This window comes from Melozone crissalis, unplaced genomic scaffold (genome assembly GCF_028551555.1).
Source record: "Melozone crissalis strain CALT ecotype California unplaced genomic scaffold, PUWL_Pcris_2 ptg000108l_1, whole genome shotgun sequence".
Lineage (NCBI taxonomy): Eukaryota > Metazoa > Chordata > Aves > Passeriformes > Passerellidae > Melozone > Melozone crissalis.
Window position 1 is genome coordinate 732,372 of NW_026535885.1, and position 21,846 is coordinate 754,217.

Here is a 21,846-nt window from a genome sequence, read left to right on the forward strand (position 1 = left end):
GGCACCGGGCATGCGAACTCGGCGGGGCCGGCCCCGGACACCGCCCAGCGGCACCGGGAACGGCCGGCACCGGGAACCGCCGACACCGCCCAGCGGCACCGGGAACCGCCGACACCGCCCAGCGGCACCGGGAACGGCCGGCACCGGGAACCGCCGACACCGCCCTGGCGGCACCGGGGAGCCACCGGCACCAGCCCGACAGATACCGAGGAGCGCCGGCACCGGCCCGACAGACACCGGGAGCCACCGGGCACCGCGGAGCCACCGGCCCCGAGCCATCGCCCGCACCGGGAGAGGCACCGGCAGCAGCCCCGGAGCTCCTCCCTCCCTCTCCCTCCCCAGGCAGGACGGCCTCGCACGATGGGGCAGAACAGCTTTATTTGATACTCCAAATACCCGATACAAACAAGTGCCGACACAGAGGATGGGACAAAGACACCGAGCCCAACGGGACCGGGCACGACACCGGGGGACACGCGTGGGACGAGGAAGGGGGACAGGGAGGGAACACCGTCCTGGGGTGTTCTGTAGCCCAGGATTTCCCTGCAGCAGCAGCAGACAGCACAGCATCACCCTCGGGGCCAGAGGGGCTCGGCTGAGCAGGAGGATGAGGAGAGGACATGTCCCCATGGAGGGGACGAGGACAGGGCAGCCCGGCTGCTGGGACAGAGCCAGGTGGTTCCAGCCACAATAATTCCATCTCAGAATCACCTCTGCAGGGACAGAGGGCACAGCTGTCCCCTCACAGCACCCCCAAAGCCAAGGGGAGAAGGAGATGGAGCCCAAGCCCCCTGAGAAGCTGCAGGAGCCAGCAGAGCTCCTGGTAATCAGGACAAACAGCTTCAAAAACAGCCCTGGAAAAGTGTTTTCCCCAGTACACAGCACCAGCAGCCTGGGGACAGACACAGCCAGGAACAGAACACGCAGGGACAGCAGGACAGACAGACAGACACGGCTGTGTGCTCCCTGTGTGGGACAAACCAACCAGTCCCCCATGGTGGCCAAACACCGAGAACAAAACAGATTTGGTCTTAAAATTGTAACACAAAGGAATAACAAAAGCATTTCTGCCAAACCCAGGGCTCACAGACCAAGAGCAGCCAAACACCACAAGTGCCAGCAGGACTTTCCCTGTCACAGCTTGGGCATCTTGCTCTTAAGATGAAAACCCAAGTTCCACCCTCAGACTCAGTAAAGCTGTCCCTGGGGTAGGGAGGGTGGTGGGACAGTGAGACTGATCCCGCAGGGACTCATTCAGAAATCCCATCGCTCGCAGAGGAGCAGGGAAGGAGGGACAGGGCTGTGACAGAGCCCAAGTGGCCACAGCTGGCAGAAGGGCTCCCTGTGCCACCCCTCCACATCAGGAGCAGTATGGCTTTCCCCAGTAAAGCAGGGGTGTCCCCAGGGCACAGAGGCTCTGGGGGGCTCTGGCAGGGCCCACAGACACTTGGGGCTCCCCAGGATGGTTTGATGGCTCTAAAAGGCTGTGAGAGGGAAGAGCAGCCCCTCCCCTGCCAGGGGATGCATTAGGCACGGAGCAGAGTGGGGGCAGAGGGTTCTTCCAGCTCATTAAGGCACTTCAGCACCAATCCACTGGCTCTGCAGTCTGATCACAGCCCACTGCCAGTGCTGATGCAGGGGGACAACAGCCTTAAGGCTTCTGGGGTAACAGTGCCCAGGGGGAGCAGCTCCAGAGTCTTTTAGTGTTGCTTTAGTCCTCAGCTCGTGCTGGCTGCTGAATGGCTGCATTACCTGAGGAGAGCAGGTCCTGCTCCATCAGTCCAAGGCAGCAGCACCTCGATGTAAATGCCAGCAGTGGAACTGGCACACCTGCCTGCCCGTGGAACCCAGATACCCCACAAACACCCTGACAAGCCTCTGGTCCCACAGGACCTGCACAGGGAGGTTATCAGCGAGGCCAGGGCGTACATTTCCTTTCAGCCATCATTTTAACTGTCACACTTGCACGTTCAGCATTTGACATGCCTGCAAGGCAAGTCAGAATCCATCTCCCAGCATCACAGGCCACGGCAGCTCCAGCAAACACAGCATAAAACACATCCCACAAGATCAAAGCTACTGCAAAGCCTGACACCGAAGCCCTGAATCATCCCAGTCAGCACTTCTGGCCACAAACCCCCCGATTCCTCACAGATCAGACAAGTCCTGTACCCGAGCAGAGGGATGGTAAAGTGCTGAATAGTTTAGGGTTGTAGGAGCACAAGACTCCTGAGAGTTTCAAGTCTTCATTCCCTGCCTTACTTTGGGAGTGCTCTTCACTGGGTGATGCAGTTGTCTCCCATGTCCTGAGCGTATCTGTCAGATATTGCAGTCCTCAAGTCCTCCACCTCTTTGTGCAGCTCTTTTACCTCCACCAGCTTCTTGGCCAGTTCGTCAGGGCTCAGCAGGTCATCCTTCTCCCTCACAGGGTACTGCACAGCTGTGGGGTCAGAGAAGGGAGGAGTTTCCTCACACGCAGTTCCCAGCAAGGATCGCACACATTTGAAAATCAGCCAGGAAAACCAACTCACATTTGCAAAAGAGGTTGTAATAACTGAATGTTAAGTAGAACATGCACCTTTGAAGCAAGCCAAGCACAGAAAGAGCACTCAGAAGCCCAGAAAGAGCACCTTCCACGCTCTATGTGAGTTATTTCATTCTGCCACAGCACAGAAGGGTTTGTTGTGCCATGGAAAGGAAGGGTACTCACAGTGAATGCCCAGGAGCAGGGAGAGGTTGGGGTCCTTGCCCTGAGCCCTCTGGGTGACGATGCTGTAGACAGACTGTAAATCCTGCAGGCAGCTGGCCAGCTCCCCGTGCAGCTCCTGGGCCAGGCGGGCAGTGTCAGCAGGCAGGGGCTGCGCCGCCACCTGCGCCTGCCGCAGCTGCTCCTGCAGCGTCAGGTTCTTCTCTATCAGCTCCTGGTTCTGCACCGACAGCTGGACACACGGACAGGGCACGTCAGGGGGCAGCACTGGGTGCTGAAGGCAGCTGCTGTGTGAGGGGAGCACCGGGGCAGGGGCTGGGCTGCATGCAGCGCTCCAGGCTGTGCCCAGAGCAGCGAGCGTCACTGCCACGGGGAAGTGAAGCTGCACTGTCCCTGCCAGCCAGAGCAGTGAAAGCTCCCAGGAGCTGGTGCACCTTGCCAAGAGGGCTGGGAGGGGGCTCTGACCCCTGGGCTGTGCTTGGGCTCCCGTTCTGCGGCCCCCAGCTGGCAAGCTCAGCCTCCTCCATCCCATCCCCATCAATTCCCCAGGCACAACCTGCTGCTCCTGCTTCCCTTCTCAGCCCTGACAGGACAATGACTAGCAGGAGAGACTGAGCTGCTGACTAAATTCAGGGCCTTGCTCAGAGACAATCCACTGTTCACTCAAACCCCCCCTGACCTCTTTCACGGCGGCCCGGAGCTGCTGCAGAGCATTTTCCCTCCTCATTGCCTCCTCCTTCAGAGCTTGGCTTGTCCCCTCCTCCTGGGCCACCTGTTCCTCCAGGTTCTGGAACAGACCATGGGAACACAGTAAGTAACTCATTTCAGAGCATATTCTCAAGTTCAGGGTCCCTCCCCATCACCTCTCACCTTGACTTGCAAGGATAACTGCTCCATCTTCTTCTGCTTTTTGTCCACAATCTGGAATTAAAAGTACAGGCATCAGAAGTGGCCACCCAGATCCAGAAATACCACCAGGAATTCTACTTCAGTGGGACAGCATCTCCTCTCCTTCTCTTTGCTGTCCATTTACTGCTCTAATCACAGATGCTCTTAGGAGTGCACTTGGATAAAAGGCACCATTAGATTTATCAGCTAAAACCAGACGTTGTATTCTTGTGGCTTTCCTCTCCCCTCTTCTGCATTCTGCAGCTTCTCCCCAGCATTTCTGGAGAAGTGCGTGGTTATCACATCAAGAACAGCTTTTGGCACCCTGCAATTCCAGGAACTGCTGCTTCAGTGTGCCTTTAAAAGTCCCCGATTTCCTCTGAGTGCCTGGTGTGAGTCAGTGGAAGGAAAAACGTGTGACTCCTGCCTGGGACAGCCCCTTACCTTCCTGAGGCACTCACACTCCTTCTTCAGAGAGTCATGCTCCATTTTCTGCCTCTCCCCATCCTGGCAAGGGGCTCCTCTCTCTGCATTCTTTGCATACTGCTGCAACTTGTCCTGCAAGCTGCAATGAGCAGAACACCATGGGGAAAAAACAGTTTTAGTTATGATCCCTCCCTTACTTTGAGGAGGGAAATTAATTTCATATCAGATATCAGCATTGCCCTGTTTGCATCCCAGTCCCCCACCTGCCAGGGCTCTCCTCGTGCAGCACCTCCTGCAGTGCCAGGATGAAGCTGATCCCTCGTTCCTACCTGTGCACAGTGGACAGGAGCTCCCTCTCCTTGTGCTTTTGGGTTTCCAGCTGCAGCTCTTGCTCCCTGAAAGCAGCCTGGACATCTCCAAGCTCTGTTTCCAGTGTCAGCACTGTTTCCTGCAGGGCAGTGGTCTTCAGTTCAGATTCCTTCAGCTGCAACAAAAGAGGAGTAGATGTAACTACAGAAATGTCACCTAAGCAAGTATGTGAGGTCAGCACTGCAGCTCAGAGGAAGTTTTACCTTCTGACTCTGTTTCTGGTGGTCCTCGAGGGTTGGGAGATCAGCCAGGTATCGTTCCAGGGTCTCGATTCTCTGCTGTCTCTCTCTGTTTTGTTCAGATTCCTTCTGGCATTTCTTTTTAAGGTTATTGATGTGTTTGTCTCTTCCCTTTACCTGCAGGGACAGTTACAGACAAGTTTAGTTTACTTAATTTCTTATTTATTCTTCAGTGTTCTGTAGGCCCACTCATTTAGGTTTTTGCATGCCACATAATGCCAAAATACAAGATCCCCTTCACTTATTTCTGCTCATTGAGAGAAAGGCAGGCATTTTTTGTTTAAAAGAGGAGGCACTGAAATGCTCCTAATGCAGGAGGAGAGGCTTTTGCTTGTAAACCATAGTCTACAACACGATGAGAAATTGCCACAGAAAAGTTTCACCTCAGCACTACAGTGACAAGAAAACACCCTTCCATCTCCAGAGCAACAGGATCATACCCTTTCCTCCTGTTTCTTTAGCTCCTCTGCGTGTTTCTGCACCGTTTCCTTCAGGGACTCCCGGCCCCGCTTCACATCCAGCTCTGCAGCAGCCAGCTTCCTCTCCAGCTCAATGTTCTCCTTGCTGAGGCTCTCAGTCTTCTCTGTGAACTGTGCTCGCAGGAAGGTGTTCTCCCTCTGCAGCTCCTGCAGGCACAGACAGCCCCTGAATGTGGGGGTTACAAACTGCCCCAGGGCTGTGTGCCCATCCTGCCCAGTCCCCAAACATCCCTCAGCCCATCTGAAACAGCTCCTGCATCCCAGCACAGCTTTAATCCAACCAAAGGGACACAGAGGTGATGGTGACTCCACACGAGGGATAATTCATAATCTGACTGTGCACAGTGCTGCTCAGCAAACACCTCAGAGCACTCTGGGCCGAGGCATTCAGCACCCATGTCCCCCTGGCACCTGCTGTACCTGCATCCTCAGCATGTAGAGGTCTCCATAGGATGCTGGGCAGCCCAGCAGGGCGCTGTGCACCTGCAGCTCACTCTCACGGACCTTCTGCTCCAGCTGGGAAATGTGCTGCCTCTGTCTGCAACAAAACAGGCAATTCACTGTTCCCAAACATAGAGAGCAGCAGCACGGCACAAACAGAGCCAGCACAGCACTGTGCTCCACTCAGTGACAGGCAGAGCACAAGCACAACGCTGCCACTCAGGGCTCACCTGCAGAGAAATAAACACTTTAACCGTTTTTACAATTATTATTAACTTTTCTTCCCTTCAAAACCCTTCCCCCATCCGTGATTACAGGTAAAACACACAAGTCTTGCATGTTTTGGAGGATCCAGCTAGACTCTGGAGCTTAGGAGGGGAATGAACAGACAACAGATGACTCAAAATAAGGAAGGAAAAGTATTTACAGTCCAGATGTTGAAGGTACTTTTCATTAGAACTTACTTTTCAAAAAGCTACTAGCTTTAAATAAGAGACCCACTAGTCACTAGCCTTAGATAAGAGAAATGTTGTCTGCCAGCCCAAAGTCACAAACCCCAAACTTAAAATAAAGGCCTCAAAGAGCTCTCAAAAAATCCTTAAGCAAAAGAGGCAGTCATTTTGACATTCCAGATAATCATGACGTGAACAGAAATCTTTATCCCTTATAAAACACAGAAAACCATAACTAAAATGAATTTATTAGAGCCCTTCAGGATCATCATCCTAATTCAAAGAAGGAGAGAAGAGCTCAGGTTGTTCTCTAAAGTCCTTATATTTTTCTTTGCAACAAAACAAGATCAGCTGGGCAAAAGGGACTCTGAGAAATGAGCCTTCCTTGGAACTTTCCAAATGGAACTGGACTGGACTCTTTGAACGTGTCAGTATCAAAGCCTCACCTGTCAATGAGGAGCTCCTTCTCCTTGAGCAGGTTCTCATTGGAGCTCAGGATATTGATCCACTGGGCTGGTTCAGGTGCAGGCAGGGATGGGGAACACAGAGAGGAATGGGGGCAGGCGCCTCCATTTTGTAACTGCAAGAGGAGACAAAACAAGGAGGGAGAGGTCTGTGCCCCACAGGGGTAATTGCAACACTGCTGCAGCTATTTTGCACACTGTGTGCTCATCTGCATGCCAGGGCAGGGCTATTTCAGTCTCTGGTGATGTCCAAGAACAAGAAAGTTTGCCCAAGCACAACTGGAGATTAACAAATAATTTTAGATCACTGTCCTAGCTCGCTGGAAACAATTTGTCTCCATTAGGGTACAGCTGGTGGGAGGTAGTAAACAAACTGTTTCCACCTAGTAAACTGCAGTTAGTTCCATGCCTTTTTTCAAAAAAGTCTTTCTTAACCCTAGCTACAGAACAAAGCCATTCTAGACACTGCTTAAAACCTCTTGGCATGCTTTTTCTTCCCAGTTTCTATCAGACAGGCCATTTCAGCTCCTGATCTGACAGGTGGAGCAGGCTGTAACCCAATCCAGGGCTGCTCTGCACCCGCAGCATGTCAAACGATACCTGTGACACCACAAGCTGTAAAAACAGACCCTCAGGAGACTCCTGCCGTCACTCAGGGAGCAGCAGCAGACATTTTCCCCCTGCCTCCTTAGTCTGGGACAACAACTCCTCACTACAGAGACAGGAAGGGTTTCAAACTCACACAGCCACAGCTGCCTACCTGCATCTGCTCCACCTGCAGCCGCACCTTGTCCAGCTGCTGTTTCCAGGCACTGAGCTCGCAGATTCCCTGGTGGGGGTGCAGGCTGCAGCCCTCCTGCAGCCAGGGTCTGCCTGGGGGAGCTGCCAGGGGTTTGGAATAGAAGCTGTTGGCCTGGAGCCCCGCCGGCATCCCCCTGCTCCCGCCGGGCCACGGCGCGTCGCGCGGCTCGCAGGCTCCGTTGGGCGCCTGTTTGCTCTCTGGCAGCACCTTGTAATGGTCCTTGCCCGCCTCGGCGCTGGGGTTGAACTGCTGGCACCTGTGCAGGGGCTCGGTGCACAGGCTGTCCGTGAGCAGGGACTGGTTCAGGGTCTGCTCCACGGCAGGGGTGTCGAACTTCCAGGTGCGATCGGCGGCGGGAGGCCAGGCGTGCTCGCAGCCGCCGTCCCCCGAGGCCCTGCACAGACGCAGCAGCTCCCTGGGCGGCACCTGCGAGGCCTTCCCGGCGTCCAGCTCCCCGTTCCTGGCCGGCCCCGGCCCGGCAGGCTGTGCAGAGCCCTGGTCCCCTGCGGGGCACGGCTTGGAGGGCGAGGCGCCCAGCGTGGAAGGCATGACGTGGGCCGTTGGAATGGTCACCTGGGTTTTGATGGGGTGGAATGAGGAGCCGCTACTGGAGTTGCAAAAGTCTGGGGGAAGAAGAAGAGTGATACTCTAATTACAGTCCTGAAAATACAATCCTCCGGTCAGCTTTCCAAAATGATCTTAAAAAACCAGCTCCTTTCCCACTGAAAGCAGCAGCAGCATGACTCAGGCACACCTGTGTTCCCCCTCACTACAAGCTTCAGGAACCTGCTGACCTGCTCCTACCACCACGGGAAGAATCCGAGTTTAATCCATATTTTTAACATTGATTCAACATTATACTAGAGTAGATTATCTTTCTCTAGGTTTAGAAATCAAGTCCTTGGTACTGAATAAAAAGGCTGAAACTTACAGGTCTGAACACCGAGCCCGCGATCCTGCTCTGCCCGTCCCGCAGCTCAGCGACTCCAAGGGGTGAGCAGAGCTAACAGGAGCCTCCCCTGAGCCCATGATGAGCCTGCAGCATTGCTGAGCCGAGGATCTGACCTTGCAGCTCCTGCAGGACGCCTCGGCAGAGCCTGTCCCAGAGCAGGGCAATGGCTCTCACCTACGGCCGCAGGAAGTGAGGCAGAGCCCCTGCCCTGCCAGCGGGGCACCAAACCTGGCTGCAGGCAACTCGGGTTATTCTTAGCAGCTCTCAGATTTCCATACAGCAACAGCGAGGGCTGAGAAAGGCAAACAGCAAAGTGTCTGTTCCCACTCCTGTCCCAAGACGTTCTGTGTCAGAGGAACTCCAGGGCTGTCCCAGGAACACACTCCTGATTTCCTCATGGCTTTGGCCCAAGGCCCATCCCCATGTGATGCTCCAAAAACTCACACCTGTTTGTACCCTCCAAGCACTGCTACAACAACGAATATAAACACTACAATTTGTAATACAGCCCAAATCAGACTGTGCAAAGACCAAAACCACGCTAAAGGAAACGGCAGGAAGCACAGGGAAGTGAAATATTGAGAACTGCCACAATAAAGGCACTCAATCCTTCCATCACAAATGAGAAAATCTCTCAGCACAGCCTGGACTCCAGAGATCACCATGCTCCTGGGCAGCTGCAAGCACGTTCACCTTGGCACAGGGAAGGGACAACACCATTTCCTTTTACAGCCCCTAAATTTATCCCCTGGTGTCACCGTCAGGAACCCGAGGTCCCTGAGCAGCACACATCACGTGGGGGTGCTGCAATCAGCTCCCTGAGAGTGCTCGGGGTCCTCACAACAACATTTCTGACTAATGTTCTGAGCTCAGCGTGCCCCAGCAGCAGCCAGGCCTGCGGGTCACCCTCGGCTGTGACAGAGCCCAGCAGGGTCATTTCCCAAAGGAAATCATCTCCCCTGCCCCCAGCTGCCAAATGGTGTTTGATCATCCTCAGAGAGGCCTGATGGAACACTTCAATGTGTGCCTGTGTAATGTTTCCAGCAATAATTCCAACAGCCAGACCTGCTAAAGGCTCCATTTCACTGACACGTTACTGACATCTACAATCTTAATCAATTGTAGATTGACATCTACAATCTTAATAATTATTCCAAATCTCATTCTAAAGGCTCCCTGGAACGCAGGGATGTGTGAAGTGTTTTAAGGAACACCACAAACTCCCTCATTACTGAAAAGATAATCAATAAAGGTTAAAAAACCAGGTGGAAAGGATTGCTGGGACCAGAAACTTCACAGAGCGCGCCTCAGCTGAAGGCCAGGCTGCAGAGCTCCCAGCTCTAACACTGCAGAGCCAAACACAAAGGCACAAATTATTTCCTTAAAATACAAATTATTTCCTTAAAAAAAAAAAATTAAATCACCCAACAGACTTGCTGATAAATCTGTCACTGGACAGTAAGAACCAGCAAGTCACCAAGGTGGCTTTTGGTCAGTTAAAGCCCTGCAGTGAGACAACAACCAAGCTCAGGGACACAGTCAATGTAACACAGCCCTCCCCTGGGCTGGGAACAGCTGCAGAACTGTGCCAGGCTGTGCCCCAGGTGCCCCTGTGCCCCTCACCCTCGGTGCTGTCCGAGCAGGAGGTGCCAATGCCCCCGTCCCTGCTCTCGGCCACGCTGGGACAGCGGCTCAGGGACCTCAGGGACACCATGGCTGCCTTCCACTCACTCTCCAGGAACTGGCTCTTCTGACAGCTGCTGGGGTCTGCAGAGGAAAAAACACAGATATTTACCCTTTAATTAAGCCATATGTAATCACCAGCGCTTCCAAACCCCAAGCTGGTCCTTGCTTCACTCCCTGCGTTCCTGTTAAAAACAATCTTTTGCTAAAAGAAACGTCAAGAAGCGCAGGGAAGTGAAATAATATCAACAGGAGACTGAAAAACAACCTTGGTGAGGAAGTCAGAGTGCAGAAGCTGTAAATTATATTCCCATTGATTAGTTTGGTCATGTTACAGCCAGCTGGTGCTCTGACTAAAAGGAGCAGCACAGCAAAAACGGGCAAGTTAAAGAGATATTTTTGCATTAACTCTAAAGAACTCTCCCCTATCAGCTTAAGGGAGAAATTCCTTACCAAATGACTGCTGAAAAAGCAGGCAAGGGCAGAAAATAAGACTTTTTTGAATAAAAAGCTTCTGGTAGAGAACCTTCTGAGGGCCATGTGTCTCCTCAGAGAAAGTGAAATGGGATCTGACAGCAGCAGGGCTTTGCAGAAAGGACTGTCCTTACCCAGTGGGTTCTTCTGCAGCAGCCTCAGGTCTGGATCTTTCTCAGGAGCAGCCATCTTATCTACCTAGAGAGCTGGATAAATGAATAAAAATCTTATTTTGAGTGAGTATAAACCACACCCCATTCCCACTAACCAACACAGCGGCTACTCATCAGAATAGCATTTGGCATTTAATTAGCTTCTTCTCCCAATAATATCTGGTTTTTACCTGCAGCAACACTTTAAAAAAAAGCAAAATAATAAACCCTTGTAGATTTTCTTTATGCCTGTTTGCACCATTCTCCAGGTATTCAGCAGCACCTTCCAGCTGTTATCTGCGTCCACAGAGATTAAAAATTTCTCTTTAAAAGTCTCAAATCTCAACCAGATCATTTCTGCCCTCTGTAGAGGTCACTGAGCAACTACATGAGGAAAGAAGTCCTTCAAAATTCAGCCTTTCTGTGCCATGAATGGCAAACCTTATCTGCCCATAGCTTTGGGTTAATTAATCCATTTCTCTGAGTGCTTCAGTCAATTTCCGGTCTCTGGCAATGCAAATGCAATTTACAAATTACACACTGGAAACTCAAGGCCTCTACAAACCCATGCTCAATCCTCATTCAGCAGCTGCTACAGATTTTTGTTAAACTGATTCAAAGAGCTCCGATAAGAAATTAATTCCTAGAAAAGATTAATGTACACAGATGCTACAAGCTAGCTGAAACATTGGGAATACAACAGGATAACGAACCAGGAACAGCAATTTACTCAGCAAAGAAACGAAACGCTTCTACATCAATGCAGCGCTCATTATGGTTAATTCAGGCGTGGTTAATTTAGGTGTGGTTAATTTAGGCAGAAATAATTTAAGGTAAATTCTGACGGGCTGGAGGTCCCGGTCATTGAGGGTCGTGTGGGGAGGGGCAGACCCTGAGGAGCCTCGGAGGGTCTGGGGGCTCAGCACCCGATCAGGAGGCGGCGGGGAGGGGGGTGCCGGTACCCCCGGTCCCTGAGGGGGAGAGCGGGGCCCGGTCCCTGAGCGGCGGCCACGAGGAGCGGACACACCGGTCCCGGACGGGCGGGAGGGTGCGGTGCCGGTGTGTCAGCGGCGCTGCCGGTGCCCGGTGGCGGTGCCGGTACCGTGTGGGCACGGCTCAGGGCCGGTGCCGGTACCGATACCGGGCTCTGTCCCTCACCTGCCGCCGCCGCCGCCGCCGCTCCCGGCACCCCCGCGCGCCGCGACCGTTACCTCCGCCGGGAGGGGCGTGGTACAGCACAGGGGGCGTGGCTTCCTGATGTATCAGCCAATTGAATATTCTGACCACGCCCCTAAGAGTGCCTCATTGGCTCGTCTGAACGCTGACCCCGCCCCCACCGCGAAGGGCTCTGACGGGGGAAGAATGGTTGCGGGCGGCACCCGTAGGGCGGGCGCTCAGTCCAGGGAAATGGAAAGGGAAATAAATGGGAATGGGGGATCTGGGATCTCCTGCCAGGGGAGCGACAGGACAGGAGGAAACCGCCTCAGGCTGCAGCAGGGGAGGGTGAGGTTGGATGTCAGGAGGCATTTCTCCATGGAAAAGGTGGTCAGGCACTGGCACAAGCCTGCCTGGGGCAGTGCTTGAGTCACCATCCCTGGGAGTGTTCAAAAACACGCGGATGTGGCGCTTGGTTCAGTGGTGAACGCGGCAATGCCGGGTTTACAGCTGGACGCGCTGATCTCGGAGGTCTCTTCCAGCCTAAACAATTCCGTGATTTGATGGTTTCAGCGCCAAGAAAAACCACGGCAGGACCAGGCCCTGTCCACACGTTTATTTACAGCAGCAGAGCCCATGGCCGGGCCGGCTGGCAGCGCCACAGCGGGCGCTCAAAATCCCCTCCTTGCCGAGTGCAGGCAAGGAAAAATTAAGACTGTCACTTAAAATAAAGGAGTTGGATGGACCCTGTGGGGGCTGAGCCTTCCAGGACGTGTTCAGGCCCCACAGCACGGAGCACCCACCGCGCTGGGCAGTGAGCCAGGGCAGGGCCGGAGGGTGCCAGGGCTCAGCCGCCTCTCCGTGCTGCCCTCCCGCACCGCCCCGGTCCCGCTGCCCGGCCCAGCCCGGGCCGGTGGGTGCCAGGGCCGGTGGGTGTCAGGGCTCAGCCGCCTCTCCCTGCGGGCCCTGCTGCTCCCCCTGGCCCCGCTGCCCGGCCCAGCCCTCCCGCAGCTCCTGGTACAGCTCCTGGTGCTCCTCCTTCCAGCGCCGGAACGTGGCCGAGGTGAGCGCGGCCTCTCCCAGCAGCTGCTCCAGCGCCTGCAGCTCCGCCAGCTTGGCCTGCCCGTACGAACCGCACAGGTTTCATGGGGCCCGGCCGCGGGCAGGGGGCTCGGGGGGCTCTGAGGAGCCGCAGGTCCCACCTTGAGCGTGCTCTGCAGGGCCCGCACGGCGTGCACCCGCTCGTTGATGTGCGGGTTCCTGTTGCGCCGCAGGAAGGACTTGCGGCATTGCTCCTGGGTCAGGGCCCGCCGCTGCCCCGTCAGGGACAGCCCGCCCTGCCGCAGGCACCGCGCCAGGCTCGCCAGCTCCTCCCCGCCGGGGTCTGAGGGGGACACGGAAATGCAGCGGGAGGGCACGGCCCGGACCCCGCGGGGCCCGAAGGTGTGGGACCGGGGAGTGGGTTGGGCTGGAAGGAACCTTAGAGAGCATCCTGTGCCACCCCTGCCGGGGCAGGGACACCTCCCACTGTCCCAGGTGCTCCCAGCTCCATCCAGCCTGGCCCTGGGCACTGCCAGGGATGCAGGGGCAGCCACAGCTGCTCTGGGCACCCGTGCCAGGGCCTGACCACCCTCACAGGGAAGGCTGTCCTTCTAAACTAACCCAAACCAGCTCCTGAACCAATCTAAACCAACTCCTCCTAAACCAACCTAAACCAAACTCCTTCTAAACCAGCTCCCGAACCAATCCAAACCAACTCCTAAACCAATCTAAACCAACTCCTGAACCAATCTAAACCAGCTCCTGAACCAATCCAAACCAACTCCTAAACCAATCTAAACCAACTCCTGAACCAATCTAAACCAGCTCCTGAACCAATCCAAACCAACTCCTCCTAAACCAATCTAAACCCAACTCCTCCTAAACCAATCTAAACCAACTCCTGAACCAATCTAAACCAACTCCTCCTAAACCAACCCAAACCAATCTAAACCAACTCCTCCTAAACCAATCTAAACCTTCTCTTTTTAGTTCAAATCCATCCCCCCTTGCCCAGTCACTCTGTGCCCTCATACAAAATCCCTCTCCACCTTCCCTGCAGGCTGCTTCATCCCGAGATGGTTCACAGCCAAGCACACCCCACTGGAGTCCCCCCAGCCCACCCAAAAGGGGGGACACAGGGTGCCAGGGGTCAGGTGTGCCCCCCTGCACCTACCCAAGGGGGAGCAGGGCCGGGGGCTGCCCTGGGGGCTGCTGCCTGGGGACAGCTGTGCCTTCTCCTGGCTGTTCTGCAGCCTCTTCCTTGCCTGGGGGAGAGATGGCAGGGGGTGACACGGGGAACTGTGTCCCTGTGTGCCCAGGGTGTCCCCAGGGCCACTCACCGGGTCACATCCGTGCCTGGGGGCCTCATCGTCGGGGTCCTCAGCTTCTGTCTCACTGTAGCAGTCTGGAGGCCATGGGAGCAGACAGAAATTCCCTCCCAGGGCTGGGAATCATCCCAGCCGCCCCTCAGGGAGCGTTTGTCACCTCCCCAAATCCCGGGCCAAGCTCCCAGTGGCACCACCACCCCGTGGGGACCCCTTGCCACCGACCCCTCCTCACCTTCCTCCTTGGCTGGCACTGCCTGCTGGGCCGGCGTGTGCTTTGTCTTGGCTGTCACCAGGTGACTGACCCACCTGGGGGGGGACAGGGGGACAGGAGGCTCCTGGCCAGCCCGGGCTGCAGGGCCAGCGCTGGCCATGGGCTCTGCTACTCACATGCTCAGGTCAGCCAGGGTTTCAGCAGCGAACACAAAGGGTTTGTACGTCTGGTGGCACAGCTGGAACACGCTGGGGACAGGGGGGTGGCTGCTGTGGGGACACAGGGGAGCCCCCAGCCCCCTGCAGCCCCCCAGCCCAGCCCTCAGCCTCATCCCAGATAAGCCCAGGAACACAGGGCAGGCCTTGCTCAGCGTGTGGGGACCTCACCAGCCCCACAGGGACACGCAGGTGGGTCCCAGCAGGACACATCAGCACGTGGCCTTGGCACGGCATCCCCCCCTCTTCTGCCACCATCTGGGGGTGACAGTGACACAGACCCCACTCACTATTTCTTCTTCTGCTCCCTGGTGCTCTCCAGGTTGTAGGTGGCCACGTTGATGAGTCCTGCAGCCCTCTCATCCTGCGGGGACAGGGACGAGAGCCGTGTGGGCACCACCCCGGGAGATGCCAGCCGCCCAGGTGGGCACAGGGCCGCCCCGTGCCCCCACTCACGTTGGGGTGGTTGTACCAGTAGAGCGTGTGGCCCTTGAGCACCACCCAGCAGCGCTTCCACTTCTGGGCCATGAACCCCACGTGCTCCTTCTTCCTGAGGAGCCACCCGTCACAATCTGCCCGGCCCAGGTCCCGGCACGACACCCGCCGGCGGCTCAGCCGCGTGGCCACGCCTGCAGCACGGCCCGGGTTAGGGCAATGGGGGAGAGACCCCCGGGACAGGGCAGGGGGAGCAGAGACCCCCGGGCAGGGGGAGCAGAGACCCCCGGGCAGGGCAGGGGGAGCAGAGACCCCCAGGGCAGGGGGAGCAGAGACCCCCGGGCAGGGCAGGGGGAGCAGAGACCCCCAGCACAGCCCCCAGCCCAGCCTGGCAGGGCTCTGCTCACCTTTAGCTCTGCTCACCTTTAGGTCTCCGTGCCGTGCTGGGGCTGCCCTGCGTGGGGACACGGGTGACATTTCAGTGACAGTGCAGGGCAGTGCTTGCCGAGCACCCCCAGCAGCACCACAGCCACAGGGACCCCCTTAGGGACCCCCAATTCCCGCACCCACAGCAGGGGCTCAAGGGGAAGCTCTGAGACCCCCAGCTCTCACCTGTGCAGGGCCGGGCTCTGCTCCCCCGGGGCTCAGCTCTGTGCCAGGGGGCTCAGGGGCAGCGGGGGTGTCCAGGGGGGTGTCCAGGGGGGTGCGGTTGTCCCACAGCTCCTGTGCAGCGCCTGTGAACAGCGAGCGGGGCTGTCCCTCCTGTCCTGGGGAACTGCTCCATCCCGGCCAGCCCCGCTCCATCCTACCCTGCCCAGCTGCTCCATCCCCGGCCAGCCCCGCTCCATCCCCGCAGCCCCGCTCCACCCTACCCTGCCCAGCCGGGCCCGGCTGCTCCATCCCCGCACCCCCGCTCCATCCTACCCTGCCCAGCCCCGCTCCATCCCCGCAGCCCCGCTCCATCCTACCCTGCCCAGCCGGGCCCGGCCGCTCCTCCACAGCTGCCCCCGGCTCCCGCTCGGCCTCTTCCTGCTCCTCGTCAGTGCCGGGCTCCGGGACAGACTCTGCTCCCGAGTCCAGGTCGGCCGCGACGCTGGGAGGGAAACGGGAGCCCTGAGCCCCGAGCTCCGGGAGCGCCGCCGGGGTCCCCGGTGCGCCTCAGGACGGGGCACCCGCGGCATTCCCTGCCTGCCCGGGAAGGGGCTGCGGGGGCGCGGGGCAGAGCTCCAGCACAGCTCCAGCACAGCTCCAGCACAGCTCTAGCCCAGCTCCAGCTCTATTCCAGCCCGGTTCCAGCCTGGTTCCAAACCAGTTCCAGCCTGGCTCCAGCACAGCTCCAGCCCGGCTCCAATCCGTTTCCTGCCCGATTCCAGCCCAGCTCCAACCCGGTTCCCACCCAGCTCCAGCCCAGTTCCAGCCCAGTTCCAGCCCGGTTCCCACCCAGCTCCAGCCCGGTTCTAGCCTGGTTCCAGCCCGGTCCCAGCCCGGTTCCCACCCAGCTCCAGCCCGGTTCCAGCCCAGTTCCAGCCCAGTTCCAGCCCGGTTCCCACCCAGCTCCAGCCCGGTTCTAGCCTGGTTCCAGCCCGGTTCTAGCTCAGCTCCAGCCCGGTCCCAGCCCCGTTCCAGCAGGCTGCCCTGCCCGGCCCGGCCCGGCTCGGCGCTGCCGCTGGCTCTCCGCACGCCTTTCCATTCCGGGAGGGGAGAAGGGTCACGGCTAAATATAGCTCCAGCCCCGCTAAAACGTTACCGAGTGAATGAATTACAAACTCCCCTTTCTGACATTCCTTAAGACTCCTGTCAGCGTCCCGGGCTGCTCACAGGCAGCTGCTGCACTGCCGGCACCTCTGCCCCTAAAAAGGGCCCTGGATGCACCCAAACATCTCCTCGGGGTGTCGGGATGGGGCTCACCCGGAGCTCAGGGACACGGGGCTGCCCGGGCTCTCACCACTCCTGGTGCCAGGGGAATCTGCAGCATCCAAAAATGCTCCTGGGGGCTGTGGACGGAGCGTCAGTGCCAGCCCCATCCCACCGTGGAGCCCAGAGCTTTGGGAATGCCCAGGGCGATGGGAGATGCCCGGCTCTGAGCATCCCTGCCTGGCACTGGGACTGGACTGGGAGCACTGGGATCACTCACCTGCTGCCTGGGAGAGGGGGGCGAGCCGGGCAGGGCCAGGGGGATCTTCTTCAGCACCAAGGTCACCCTGTCCCCCTTCTCCAGCAGCTTCCTGGCCAGGCTGACGGGCGTCCAACCCACCTACAAATCCTGTGTGAGCTGTGGGGATGCTTCACCCCCAAACCCACCCAGCCACTGATCCCACATCCCCCAGATCCTCCTGGCACTCCTCCTGTGTCCCTTTCCCAGCCATGGCTGCTGCTTTTTGCTGTTCACAGCTCCTGCATCCCCACCTGAGCCCCCCTGGGCCCTCCCTGCCCGTGTCCTCCCACCCCGAGCCCCTGTGCCCCACTCACCACCACCTGCTCGTTGACCTGCACGATCTCATCCCCGGGCAGGACGAGGCCCCCGCGGGCAGCCAGGGCCTGGGCACACAGGGGGACAGTGGGGTGCCCGCTCCTGCCTCCATTCCCTCCTTCCCTCCCCAGCTAACCCCACTCAGGATCTCTCCTGGCCAGGGAGAACCAGGGGGGTTCAACCCGACTGCACCCCCGGAGCTGGGGTTGGGGTGCAGAGGGGGCTCCCCCTCTGTGCTCACTCACGGGATGAGTTACACGGGCTCAGCACAGGCAGCCCCCCTGCTCTTTTTAGGACCTTTTAACCCCAATTTTTTTCCTCAATTTTTTCCTGAATATTTTTGTCAATTTTTTTGGGTCTGGCAGATCAGGGCCCTAAGAGATTCACAGGATCCCACGGATGGGGGGTGTTCCCCCCACAAAAGGGGGTGACAGAGGGGCAGGGGGTGACAGGGCCCCTCACTCACCCCCGGGCTGGTGGCGGACACGAAGTGCAGGCAGGAACTGCTGGAGGTGACCTCAAAGCCCTGGGGGCAACAAGGTGGGGGTGTGAGCGGGGGGTCCCGGGGCAGAGGGGAACAAGGTGGGGGTGTGAGCGGGGGGTCCCGGGGCAGAGGGGAACAAGGTGGGGGTGTGAGTGGGGGGTCCCGGTGCAGAGGGGCGCCCTGGGGTGGGGGGCACTCACCAGCCGGGCAGTGAGCAGGGCCTGGGGGCTCCCCAGAACATCACAGGGCGGTGTTGGGGTCTCAGGGGATCCTGGGGGGCTGCTCCATTGGCTGGGGGGCAGCGTTGGCGTGTCAGGGGATGCTGGGGGGCTGTGCCACAGGCCGAGGGGCAGTGTTGGGGTCTCGGGGGACGCTGGGGGGCTGCCCTGTGGGCCGAGGGGCAGTGTTGGGGTCTCGGGAGACGCTGGGGGGCTGTGCCACAGGCCGAGGGGCAGTGTTGGGGTCTCGGGGGACGCTGGGGGGCTGCCCTGTGGGCCGAGGGGCAGTGTTGGGGTCTCGGGGGACGCTGGGGGGCTGCCCTGTGGGCCGAGGGGCAGTGTTGGGGTCTCGGGGGACGCTGGGGGGCTGCCCTGTGGGCCGGGCAGCAGCGCCAGCCCCACGGTCTGCAGCACAGCCCTGCGGTCCAGCAGCGCCGGGGGGCTGCAGCCCACGATGCTCTCGCAGATGCCCTCGATGTGCTGGCACTGGGGGTGACAGGGAGGCGGTCAGGGGGGTCCCGGCAGCCCCCCGGGCCTGCCACCCCCTCCCTCCTCAGCCTGCACTCACAATCTGCAGGATCCCGCTGCTCCTCTGGGCTGCAGGGAGGTCCTGGGGGACAGGATGGGGGATGAGCACCATGGGGTGGCTCCATCCCAGCTGGGGGTCCCTGTGGGGCACCCCCTGCACCCCACGTCCCCTCAGCTGGACAGGAGAGCAGCCAGCCTGGGCACTCACCGCCTGCAGCGTCTCTGCCAGCTGGGCACACAGCAGGACGATGTCCTGGCTGGCCGAGAAGTCATTGAGGGTGGAGAACAGGTACCTGCGGGGACACGGAGCTCAGCCCCCCGAGCGGGGGCACCCAGCACCCAGGGGTGCCCCCACCTGCCCACACCTGTTGAGCCAGGAGAAGAGTTCCTTGGCAGCCCCGAGCAGCTCGATGGCTCGGGCCAGGAGGGTGAGGGAGGGCGGCCGGGGGGCGTCCCCTGCCCGCAGCCCCCCCTGCACCAGGCCCCGGATGCCCCGGGCCAGCTCCTGCAGCCTCTCCGTCAGCGTCCGCAGGCTGGTGCTCGCCAGCCCCGAGTCCTGGGGGCACAGGGGGGACAGGGGGTGGATGGGCAGGGTGGCATTCGGGGTGCCACCTTCACCCAGCCCACGGTGCCACCGTGTCCTTCCCTCTGCCCAGCTCAGAGCCCCCCTCCACTGAGTCAGGGTGCCCCTGTGTCCCCACCTTCCACCCAGCCCAGGGTGACCCCACATCCCGGTCCTTCAGGCCAGGGGGCCCCCATGCTCCTGGCCGGGATCCCGGCACTCACCAGGCTCCGGAGCTGCTCCACGGCCTCCAGCAGCAGCTCCTGGTGTCCCACGGGCCGCACGCCCAGAGCCTCCAGCAGCGCCGGCTCCAGCCCCAGCAGCTCGGGCCCCGAGAGCCCCCAGGCCTCGAACGGGTATCCCTGCACGGCGGCGTCCAGCCCTGCGCAGACCAGCCCCTGGCAGCGTCCCCTGGCAGTGCCCCCTGGCAGTGCCCCCTGGCAGTGTCACTCCTGGGGTGCCCCCTGGCAGTGCCCCTGACAGCGTCCCCTGGCAGTGTCACCCCAGCGGTGTCCCCTGGCAGTGCCTCCTGGCAGTGCCCCCTGGCAGTGCCATCCCTGGGGTGACCCCTGGCAGTGTCACTCCTGGGGTGCCCCCTGGCACTGTCACCCCAGCGGTGTCCCCTGCGGTGTCCCCTGGCAGTGTCCCCTGGCAGTGTCCGTGGCAGTGCCACCCCAGCGGTGCCCCCCGGCTGCTGGCAGGCTCCTCCGGCCTCAGCCTAAGGGGTGGGCACGGCCGGACCCCACCCCGGGAATGCCCCTCCGGGCAGGAGAGCAGGACGGGAAGCGCCGCCACCCCCTGCCCCGTGTGCCCGGGCTGGGGACACCCCAGAGCCCCCGGGGACAGCCGGGACTCACCTCGGAGCCAGGCGGCCGCTTGTGCGGGGCCCCAGGAGCGCGGGGGCTCCATCGGGGCGGCGGGGCAGGAACGGCGGCGGGGCAGGAACGGCAGGACCGGAACGGCGGGACCGGAACGGCGGCGGGGCGGGCGCGGCCTCACCTGCGCCGGGCGCGGCCTCACCTGCGCCCGCAGCCGCGGCCCCATTGGCGCTCCCCGGTGCCGCCCAGCGCCGGGCCCGCCTGCCCCGGATGGCCCCGCACGGTGCCGTGGGGCGCGGCCGGTGAGTCACAGCCCGGGCGGTGACACACGGGCCCTGGAACCCCGGGAAACGGCACCGGTGTCACCCCCAGCCAGGGCCGAGGCCCCACAGTGCTTGGGACACCAGTGGGGCACCTCATGAGCCGTGTGACACCAGTGGAACACCCCAGGAACCGTGCGACACCAGTGGGACACCCCCAGGAGCCCTGTGACACCAGTGGGACACGAGTGGGACACCCTCAGGAGCCCTGTGACACCAGTGGGACACTCCAGGAACCGTGTGACACCAGTGTGACCCCTCTAGGTGCCCTGTGACACCAATGGGACACCCCAAGTGCCTTGTGGGTGCAAAGTTAAGCCACGGAGACCCCCAGAATAACCAGAGGGAAGCCCCTGCTCAGCCCTGGAGTTTTTGGGGTGTCACCCCCCCTCACCCAAATCATAGCTCACACCCCTTTACAGGTGGGGAAACTGAGGCAGCCCCGTGCCGGCCTGCAGAGGGGTTCTCTGGTTAAGCCCGGCCCTTCAGCCCCCCCAGATCCGGGCTGGGCTGGGCCGGGCCGGGCCGGGCTGGCCCCCCCGCCCGCCGTGTCCGCTCCGGGGAGCAGCGGGCGCTGATCGCGGCTGACAGCGGCTCCCGCTCCGCGCCCTGCCCGGGGCCGCGGCACGCACGGAGCGCCCCTCGCCGGGATCCGGGGATTTGGGGGGCTCCAGCCCAGCCCAGCCCCGCACGGAGCCCCTCACCGGGACCGGGGGGCTCCATCCCAGCCCCGCTGCTCCCCCTCGCCATGATCATCCGCCCCCGCCGCCTGACCCCGGGCTACTTCAGACTGCTGCAGGTAAGGGGCGAGCAGGGCCGGGGGAGCCCCGGGTGCTGCTGCCCTCGGTGCCCTCGCTGCCCACCGGGCCTGCCGTGGGAGCCGTGCCCGGCTCCAGCCCAGCTCCACACTGGCAGTGACGCTGCTGCCGATGGGGGCCCACAAATGCTGCAGGGGCACCCTAAAACCCTCCCTGAGACACCCAGAGGGGCTCAAAGCTGCCCCCATCGCCTTTACACCCCCAGTGTGATGGGGGCATTCAGGCCCCTGTGCCCATGGGGTTTGGGGCATTCCCGTGCTCCCCACGGCTCTCTGTGTCCCCACAGATGCAGCTGGCCGCGGGGCGCGAGGCTGAGCCGGGGGGGCGGCTGCTGACCCCCCTGGCCCTGCTGCTGGCGGCCGCCGGGCTCTGCCTGTCCCTCTACAGCGCCCGGAGAATGGCTGACCCTGCCAAGGCCCCCCCGGAGCCGTGAGCAGGGGCTGGTGGCCCTGGGGACAGTTCCTGGGGGTGCTGGGGGCCCTGGGGACAGTCCCGGGGGTGTTCAGGCCCTGGGGACTGTCCCTATGGGGTGTTGGGGCCCTGGGGACAGTCCCCGGGGTGCTGGGATCCCCGAGCTCTGTAGCTGACCTGTGCCACATCCAGCCCTTCCCACCGCCATGGGTGCCTGGGCACCGGGGATGCGGCTGTCCCCGGGCTGTCCCCAGCTGTCCCCGGCTGTCCCCGGCCTGTCCCCGCCTCGGGCAGCCGGGATGCA

At 60.2% G+C, this 21,846-nt stretch overlaps 2 protein-coding genes across 2 annotated transcripts; both read right to left on the reverse strand.

The window, feature by feature from the left end:
* Window positions 1-841: 841 nt before the first annotated feature.
* On the reverse strand, window positions 842-10,565 carry CEP85 (centrosomal protein 85). Its single transcript, XM_054292250.1, has 13 exons — window positions 10,511-10,565; window positions 9,843-9,986; window positions 7,226-7,890; window positions 6,448-6,581; window positions 5,529-5,646; window positions 5,070-5,255; window positions 4,594-4,746; window positions 4,351-4,505; window positions 4,040-4,160; window positions 3,578-3,628; window positions 3,387-3,494; window positions 2,711-2,939; window positions 842-2,440 (listed from the first exon to the last, which is right to left on the reverse strand). The coding sequence occupies exons 1-13, from the start codon at window positions 10,563-10,565 to the stop codon at window positions 2,277-2,279; spliced, it is 2,283 nt and encodes a 760-aa protein (XP_054148225.1). The 3' UTR covers window positions 842-2,276.
* Window positions 10,566-12,619: 2,054 nt separating this feature from the next.
* CNKSR1 (connector enhancer of kinase suppressor of Ras 1) lies at window positions 12,620-20,084 on the reverse strand. The gene is made up of 22 exons (XM_054292197.1): window positions 20,033-20,084; window positions 19,400-19,557; window positions 18,979-19,169; window positions 18,822-18,906; window positions 18,654-18,695; window positions 18,444-18,571; window positions 18,068-18,248; window positions 17,850-17,909; window positions 17,383-17,451; window positions 17,048-17,167; window positions 16,822-16,907; window positions 15,882-16,006; window positions 15,526-15,647; window positions 15,337-15,367; window positions 14,935-15,107; window positions 14,769-14,842; window positions 14,440-14,511; window positions 14,285-14,358; window positions 14,065-14,129; window positions 13,899-13,989; window positions 12,886-13,067; window positions 12,620-12,802 (listed from the first exon to the last, which is right to left on the reverse strand). The coding sequence occupies exons 1-22, from the start codon at window positions 20,082-20,084 to the stop codon at window positions 12,620-12,622; spliced, it is 2,364 nt and encodes a 787-aa protein (XP_054148172.1).
* Window positions 20,085-21,846: the final 1,762 nt, after the last annotated feature.